Below are 9621 nucleotides of genomic sequence, written 5' to 3' on the forward strand. Positions count from 1 at the left end.
TGTGTGTGTGTGTGTGTGTGTGTGTGTGTGTGTGTGTGTGTAATATTTACATGTGACTTAATATATTTCCCTCAATTGTATACAGGTGAGAACTATAGAAAACATGGACAAAATATGTAAGCAAATATGGAAGAATAATATACTGCATATATCCCCGGAAAAAAAGTTCAGATAAAAGCCAGATATGGATTTTAACAAAACCTGATATAATCAGATATAACGTTATATATGATTTAGATCTATTGGATAAGCATGTATATAATGCCATATTGTTTCCTCGTTTCATACTTGAGTTTGTCTATTTACATATTTTTGTACTCTATGTTTGCTGTTAGACTGAGAGCTCTCTGTTCTGTTCGCCCTGTGTGTATACGCAAGTTGTATTGAGTAAAGTTCTGTATAATTAACCTGTTCTTTTAGTGAACCCTTTGTCCACTCCCTTACAACTGCCACTCAAGATTTGTCCATATATAATCATGTATAATCATATATAATTGTATATATGATTATATATTATTATATATCTGACAGATCTGAATCATATATAACATTATATCTGATTATATCTGATCAGATCTTGACAAAATCCATATCTGGCTTTTGTCTGAACTTTTTTTTCCCGGATCTTCATACACAGAATTGTATTTTTTAGTACATACTTTTTGAGAATATTTTACATAAACAAAATTGAGGAAGTTAGCAATCTAGTAATATAAAAAAATGTGTGTATGTGTGCGCATGTGTATGTGCGCGCGGATGTGTTTATGTGTGCGTTTGTGCATGCATGTGTGTATGTTTGTGTATATATGTGTAATTGTCATTTGTTCTTATAATTATTTAATCTTACAACCCCGATAGATTATGAGATTAAGGGGGAATTACATGAAAAAAAAAATTTTTAGCCATTTTTTATTGCATATTTTTAAAATATACATTTGAAAATATTTGTGTGAAGTTAGAAGGATATCGAAAAATTGACGAAGCAGGAGCGGTTTGAATACAAAGGCGCGCTGGCCTGAAGTATCGTTACTAATTGTAAGTCGCGCGAAGGTCCTCTTTGCTTATTATTTGGACGAACAGATCAGACGTCACGTACAGAGAAGAAAGAGTACGAGATTGAGAAATGCTAAAAAAATAATGGAAGCATCGGAGGCAAAGGAGTTGGAAACCTAAGACAAAACAAACCTAAGACAGACAAAACTATCCATAATCTCACGAAATATTATGGTTATTAGACGGCACTCCAAACTCGATGGAAGATATGAGAATTAAAATTTGGACCACTTATTTTCATAAAAGTTCCAGTAACACCAAGCCTCAGCATATGCAATGTTCGCTAGGTTCATCAAGCTGGTGCGCGTGGCGACGCGCTGAGACGCAGGAAACTTTAGATGATTTTAAAAACGATTACTAGCCTTTAAAAAATGAAAAAAATTCTCGAAGTAATAAAGTCAACGTACGAGAATTTCTCAAGAGACGACCTTCTGATGAGATGTTTGGGTGTAAACACGCAAAATAATAACGAAAGTCTCAATGCGATGATTTGGCACTTCGTACCAAAACATATACACGTAAGCTTAAAAACAATGAAAATAGCGACATTTCTAATCGTTGCTATTTTTAACGAAGGATATGCACCTATTTTTAAAATTTTGTCAGTTATGGACGTGAAAATCGGCAGAAGAGCGGAGATGTTTGCACTTTATAAGACCACGAACGTATTAATCGCGTGGAGCGTCGATTCTCTATTGAATCAGAGGGTTAGATCCGAAAGCTGAGAGACAAGTGGCCTCTGGAGAACTTTTTGAGGAAGATGAAGACTCATTTTATGCACCTACAATGGCTGATTGATCGTAAGTTCAAAAACTTTGTTACTATCTATGTGGAAAGTATACATAAAACTTTAAACGCGTTTTTCTGAAAACGACATTTTCTTAAACTGTCGACACGATTACGCAAAAACTACTAAACCGAATAACTTGAAATTTTTACACAATATATAGTAGACATGCAGTTTTCGCTCTTACCTCGAACACAGTTATATTTTATTTTATTCATTTTTTAACACGATTAAAAGTTGAAAAAAAGCTTCAATTTCGATACATTTTTCTTTGTACAGTCATTATTTTTCCAAACTTGGCTTTACTGCCTTCATCTTGGTACGGGCTATAACGGCAACCGTATATTTTAAAATTCTTTCTCATTTTTTGGTTTCAGAATAGTGAGAGGCTCGGAATTATGTCGACAGCAAACATATAACTCGCAAATGAATGACTGCATTTTTATCTATAATTACAAAGTGGATCGATTCTTGCGCTTCAATAAAATTTATTTTATACTTTGAACATTAATGAATACACTGTGCAAATTTCAAAGCTATTGATTCTACTGATCCTGTTATTGATCTTACTGTTAAAAAAATTCGTAAAAATAGCCTGGAAAACGGCCTTCCGCATGTAATTCCCCCCTTAAGAAAACTCGCAGTGAATCATGAGTAATAAAATGTCATGAATAAATATGTAAGTCTCTGGGTCGGAGTATCAATTTATAAAAGTTTCTTCTTTACATGTGTAATTTTGAAGGCATTAGGCAGACAATCTCTGTTACTTATGTTTGCTCTGATTGCTGCTTGTATGTAAAAGGATTTTTAGCTATTTGTTTTTATCGGTGGCGATACATGAGCCCGTAGTTTGTGAAACTTTGACGCCTTGTTAGTATTCTTTCTATTTTAACTATTCTTTTGTTTACAAAATGCATGTTTTCCTTTCATACATATGTGTGTGTGTGCGTTTGAGTGTATGTGTAAGGTAATATGTGTATATATATATATATATATATATATATATATATATATACACAATATATATTACAATAAATATTTTATTTTAAACTATATATATATATATATATATATATATATATACACAATATATATTACAATAAATATTTTATTTTAAACTATATATATATATATATATATATATATATATAGTTTAAAATAAAATATTTAATATTAAATTATGCGGAATTCGCACAAGAGAGAGAAAGAGAGAGATATAATAATATATTATATAATAATATATTATATAATAATATATATATAATATATATATAATATATATAATATATATATTATATATAATATATTATATAATAATATATTATATAAAAAACTATCTTTCTAATTGTTTTTTAGCTTTGTTTAAACACGTTATATTAAAAAAACAAAACTAATTTTTCTTCAATGTTCCGCAATAATAGTAAAACTAATAAATATATAGCTTTATTTAATTATAAAAATACTGGTTAATTTATTTCAATAGTCATGTTACCTAGTAAGCAAATTGATAGCAAAGTGCGTGCAGATTGGTAGCAAATTTGATCTAAAGAGTGCGGCCAAACCGCTATAGGAATTTAGCCCCATTTTTTGTAAGTTTGAAAATAAGTTTTGTTCATAATTTTGGTTTTTTTTTTAAAGCTTATTGCGAATAGATTCCAAATATAGTAGTATCACGGAAAGGAGAGGCGGCATTCGAGAGGAGAGGCGGAAGTGAAACTCTTGGACCATTTTTCTCTGAAACGGAGCGCTACCTTGATACTTATATATTTGGAATTTATTCGCAGTAAGCTTTAAAAAAAAAAAAAAAATTATGATTATTTTCAAATTTAAACAAAAAATGGGGTTAAACTTGCCACACTCTTTCATACCAAAACCATAACTATTTGCGCCCGCATTCAGCTTATGCTGTGTTGTCTAACGAGCAATGCGAACAGATTGGCAGCAGAAACCGCGCAGATCTTATCACGCAACATCTGTTCCGTTTCTGCTGCCAATCTGCCGACAAAACGTTACAGGCTTTGTTCGGATTACCTGTCAGCAGACTCTGTCATATTTCTGGCGATATAATCAGACAGTTTGGCAATATAATCAGATATGACGAATTCTGTGTTGTTTACTACTTTTTTGCCATCAAAAATGTGTAGCAAGCTCTATTTAAAATTTGTTTGAGTAGGTTTGACTATGTGGATATCAATAACAAAAATAATAGTTATCTCAGCTGGTAATTTGTAAACAGAAACACTATTTAATTATACAAATGATAAAGAATCCACAGAAATTTATAAGTACATAATCTATGTTTAAGTTAAGTTAACAACTTTAGGCTAATTTAAGTGAGGCTAGTTTAAGTTAAGTTAACAACTTTAGGCTAATTTAAGTGATTATACTTTATATAAAATCTATACACGTACTCAGTAATTGATTACAGACTGCATGCAGATTGGCAATAAATTTGATCAGAATTCTATATCAAAATAATAGCAATTTGTGTCCGCATTTAGCTCGTATTTTGGTATTTGCTAAAAAGCTAAAAATAATAGCGTCTTTCCCACTGGTCTTATCATTGTTGGCTCCGGGTGTCCGGTAACCATGCCTCGCTTAGACAAGGAAGAAGGAGCCGTTGACCTAACGCGGTATCCGCAAGACTCACGTCGAGACCATCGAATAGACGAGTAGTGTTCAAGAGAATTTCTCTCTGCTCCGAATAATAGAATTTAGAAGGTGTTAGTCTCTAACTTTGTAATGGTCTCGATTATTTTCAGTAGTCGGTCTCGATTTCTTTTATTATTATTATTCTTTCTTGTACATCGAATCCAAATTCTGTTATTAGAGCGATTTCGCTGATACTCTAAATCGCTTTCAAAAATCTGCTAAACACTATTTCTTTAACCGGGAGTGACAACTTGTGGACCACCTCAACATCGAGGCAGATTACGGCGCCTTGTGGGCTCCTTCTTTTTCCAATATTCTCGCCAGAGCTGATGGCCACCACCCTTACGCACGATCCGAAGTATTGAGTGAGTCTCAATCAGTTTTAACTGTTCGTTGCTACTCCGTCTCTGTAAATAACTACTAAAATAAAATCTCAGTCTCCTCTTCTTCGCATTCCTTTGCGATTCTCTAGTAATGTAGAGTGATCGTTAGTAATTTAGAGCTTGTAATAATCAAAATTTCGTACTTAAAGGTCATGGCTAAGTCAACTATTTCCCGATTTAATGCCCTACTGTTGTAGTATCGCTTAGATTAGTAATTCGTGTTATTAACTAGGTTTTCGTTACTAATAAGGAGATGATGCCAACTGCAAAATTGTTTTGAATCCCCCCCCCTCACTCATTTTTTGCAATCTAAGAATTTTGTTTAGACCAAATTAAAGGGTATTTTATTCCGAATTTAATTATATATAATAATGTTATTTTCTGAGATACAGACCGATCGTAAAATGAAAAGTTCTCCATATATGTACTCGATATGCGCCGCGTAACTGTGTAGCAACTCGCTCAATACAATGACGTAAGACGTTTAATTCGTACTTTCTCGTAATAAGAGATAACAAATAGTACATATATGCAAGATATTCCAAATATCCCAGATAGCACAATGAATTCTTAAAGTATTCCCGAAGTATTCTTCTTTCTTGAACGTAATTCTTTAAGAATTCGTAAGAGTATACTTTAGGAACAACTAAGGAAATTATATGCACCATAATTGGAATTTCTGACAACTTCTTAAAGTATTCATTTTAAATTACTTATGGAATAACAGATATATACTTTATAAATTTTTTTATATATGATATGTATTATTTTTTTTCTAACAAAAACTATTTGTAAATATCACAGTGTTTGTTGATTTTACTTGAAAATTTTAGATTACTCGATTCCAATGTTACATCACATTTAAAAATTCTCACTAGCACTAGTGGGACCTTGGAGGCACCTCTGAATTATGAGTCTATTGCTTTAGACACTACACCACTTCTTTGATCGATATAAACGTCTTACATTTTGTCTATATGTGTTGCAATTAATAAAGTGATATAATTTTTTGATAATATAATTTAATAAAATGATTTAATTTTAATAAAAATTATATTTTTTACGTACTTTTATTGTTAATTTAACCCTTAGCTAATGAAGTAAGGTCTACAAAATCCCACATATTTCATTTCGTTATCTTTAAATTTTTATAGTAAACATTTGTTTTTATTGTTTTATTGTTATTAAATAGATAATGTCAGAAAACACTATAAACTTTGAGTAATTATAAAAGAATACAATTAAAGAAAAAACCTATACTATATAACCTTATTATATAAGATTTAATTAAATTTAGATATAAATATATAAATCAACGCTTATTATAAGCGATGGGATATCCGTTTAACGTAACCATAAAATGTAAATAAAATTAGTTAATAATAGTAATTTCTCACGTATTTTCAGAGTATCTCAAGTAATGATTCACGAAATATTCATTATAATAAAGTTCCAAGGAATACTTTAGAATGAATTAGGCTCGGATAATTTTTCAGGAATTCTTCAGATATTCATTTTCTAATTCTTTAGGTATTCTTTACAATGAATCCTCTATAAACTTCTATTCATCTCTGTGCTATCTGGGTCTATTCTTTGTTAACTTCAATATAATTATTTTTATAAATTTGATTTATGCTGTATTTAAAAAATATATTCTTAGCTTCTAAATTTAACTAGTTTCGTGAATCAAACCGCAATTCTTTCTAACTGAAATATTATTTCATCTGTATTTATTATTTTTTAGTTGTACACTAAAATGATTACATTTGCTTCCTTATATTTAATTCATACAATTGTATTGATAATCGTATTGGTTGTATAATGAAAACTACAAATTCATTGCTATATGTACGTATATTTACGTGAATAATATATTTTTTACTAGAAAAGAATAAAACATATATATGATTCTTATTTATATGTATACCCACATCCTCTTTTATCATATATATCATCATACAGTAGCAATACCACATACTTTCTGGTGATATTCAGGGTTTTTGAGACATTCAATAAGAAAAGTGCCCAAGTCGTATTTTGAGACTGCACGGCCAGGGGAGGAGTCAAACGTGACAATATACTTCGATTTAGGTGCATCTGCAAGAAACAAAATTCATTAAATTTTTCAAAAATGTCAAAGTTTATGTTTCCAAATACCACACATACCCGCTATATGAGGTGGTAATACCGCCACCCATTTTAATCCACTTCCTTTGATTATATCGAACATTCGCTGATGATCCATATTCAAATCTTTAAATATTGCAGGTACTTTCTCAGGTTTGTAGAATAAAAATGCTATAAATTTTGAAAGTAAAAACCATTTTTTAGTCGTTTAGTTGTTTAAATAATGAAACGTCAATAATGTTTATGTATTCCCAAATATAGTAGAAGTATTAAAAAATATAGTTTCTTGTAAGATATTCACAATTGTAACATTTATTTATTTATTACAAACATTCTAGGGAGAGTTTTAACAATTATACTACTAGTCAACACTGATTTTGTCACAAAAGGAATGATAGCTAATTTCAATAGTTTAATTTTTCTCGTAGATACTCTGATGGAAAAATTTTGCTGAAAATATAATGAAATTTGCTGAAAACATAATGAAATGTGCTGAACTTTTGCTGAAAAATTCTATCGGTAAACCTTTACATTAGTGTATCCCCCTCGGATCAGTGCTGGGAGTTCGGGATATATTTTCGCGCACGCGCATTGAGTAAACGCTGTGGTAACCTCAGCGCCGTATCTATTTTAAGGTATCGTAAGATCCCTCACCTAAAAGAAAATATGATGGGATTGTAGGGAGAAAAGAAAGTTTGTGGGAAGAAACAGAATGCTATTCATGAGTAAAAATAAATATATTTTTTATTTTATAATTTCTGCAGCCAACCAATCTTTGAAAGTATTCATATTTAACCATGCATATTGAAATTTTTTTTTCACACATTTCCTCTTCTTTTTCTCAATGCCACTTGATGACGAAGGCTATTGATGATCCATTTCTTTCTTCAATACGGCACTTTTTTCTTTAATTAACTTAATATTATAATTGCACTTTTTTTTATCACAGTATCACTTTATATTAAATTTGCACTTTTATATTACATTTTATTTATTATAAATATATAATATATATACATATTATATTATCACATTTTTTCACACACACAGCTACACTAATTATTATAACTATATTAATTATGCTAATTTATTATTGTAACATTTCACTACATCTAACCTAATCCTAACCACTCGCGGGCAAACAACACAGACGGCCGAGTATTTTATGCATGTCCCCTAAAAACCCTTTACTCGTGTCTAACGCCGTCGTTGTAAACTGCTTACATCGAGCTGCTACGTCATCTCACGCTTGCGCAGAAGGGCTCCGGTCAGCTAGAAAATATCCCGAACTCCCAGCACTGCCTCGGATGACCTTGATCTTGATATATGTTGTAAAGGTGATGACCCTGAGTAACCTTCAGAAGATTTTAGCGATCGTTCGTTGTTCGTTAAAAAGTTACTAACAAAAGAAGTTGCATAAAAGGAATGTAATTTTTGGACACTATATACAAAAACATGGAATTTAGATTAGAAAGGTGCCAGCCATACGCACGTGTTGCAGTGATTGATGGAATGGTAACACGAGCAGCGAAAGAATAAATGTTGCGTTGATAAAGACATGTGTGTGAGAAAGCGGGAGAGTATAAAGACTGCTACAGATTTAGAGGACTATTGCCACAGACTAATTCGTGTTTTTTTTTACTTAATAATATTAAATAGACTTTATATGATAGTATAGATACAGAAAAAAAATTTTTACTGTCACACATATGCGATATTGGATCTAAGTGAGATATCAGTGTGGTGCATATATGTGACGTTGATAGCAAACATATTAAATTATTTTATTACGTGTATGCATAATTATTTTACTGAAATAATTATGCACACACACGGAAGTGTTCCTTTGTTAACAAATATTTGAGTGGCTCTGAAAGGAGCCGTTTGATACTTGGTTCTGAAAAGAACTATTTTAATAATCCGTCCAGTGGCCTTGGCGTGCAGCAACTTGTTGTAGACGGGCGTTGGTCGAATTGTGCAGATGTTGAAAAAATTGAGACTCCTGTCTAAGATTTTCCCATGTGTTCCTCGCGTGTGCAATCAAAGCTGCTCTAGTTCTCTTATGAGCAGGATTCCACGAATTCACAATTTTTGCCCATACGTTTTCTATTAAATTGAGAATCGGGGATTTCGCTGGCCAATTAAAAACTTTAAGCACTGTTATCTTGAAACAGTCGAATTGTCGGCATATCGTCTTCTGGATAGATTTTGCGAATGCAGAAGCGCATCGGCAACGCACCTTTTATCTCGCTACGCCGACGTACTTGTTTCGCGTCTTTACATTTGCGCGTCTCTACATTGTTTCGCGCTCGTTCAAAAAAAAAAAGAAGAGCAAGGAGATATAGGAAAAACATTTGCCGAGATGTATTTGTTTCTTTCATTGCTGTTTCTTCTAACAGTCGTGTCCTTGCGTGCCATTATATGCGATCATGGAAGATATATTTACCAAAGTGGACGCATTATTGAGATGTGGGAGTGTGGTGCAATAAACGAAGAGATCGCACGTCGCATTCCATGTTCCGAGAGAACAGTGCTGTCCATACTTCTTGTACCGTTCAAAAGTGGTTTGCACTACACCCCCAGAGCTTAAAGTTTTAAATTGGCCAGCGAAATCCTCGG

At 31.9% G+C, this 9621-nt stretch overlaps 1 protein-coding gene and 1 long non-coding RNA gene across 2 annotated transcripts in view; one reads left to right on the forward strand and one right to left on the reverse strand.

Annotated features, from left to right (window-relative positions):
• Positions 1-6: 6 nt before the first annotated feature.
• On the forward strand, positions 7-2848 carry LOC116846143. Its single transcript, XR_004378403.1, has 3 exons — positions 7-1571; positions 1660-1853; positions 2218-2848. It is a non-coding gene; the product is annotated as an uncharacterized LOC116846143 (long non-coding RNA).
• Positions 2849-6588: 3740 nt separating this feature from the next.
• Positions 6589-9621, reverse strand: part of LOC116846142 (flavin reductase (NADPH)) — a 112518-nt gene continuing 109485 nt past the window's right edge. The window contains exons 4-5 of the mRNA XM_032819624.1: positions 7042-7173; positions 6589-6972 (exon numbers count right to left, since the gene is read on the reverse strand). Coding sequence (XP_032675515.1) covers positions 6830-6972; positions 7042-7173 — 275 coding nt within the window. The 3' untranslated portion in view covers positions 6589-6829. The remainder of the gene's footprint in view (positions 6973-7041; positions 7174-9621) is intronic.

This window comes from Odontomachus brunneus, unplaced genomic scaffold (genome assembly GCF_010583005.1).
Source record: "Odontomachus brunneus isolate Ranch 3 - 2012 unplaced genomic scaffold, Obru_v1 Obru_scaffold_061, whole genome shotgun sequence".
Classification (NCBI taxonomy): domain Eukaryota; kingdom Metazoa; phylum Arthropoda; class Insecta; order Hymenoptera; family Formicidae; genus Odontomachus; species Odontomachus brunneus.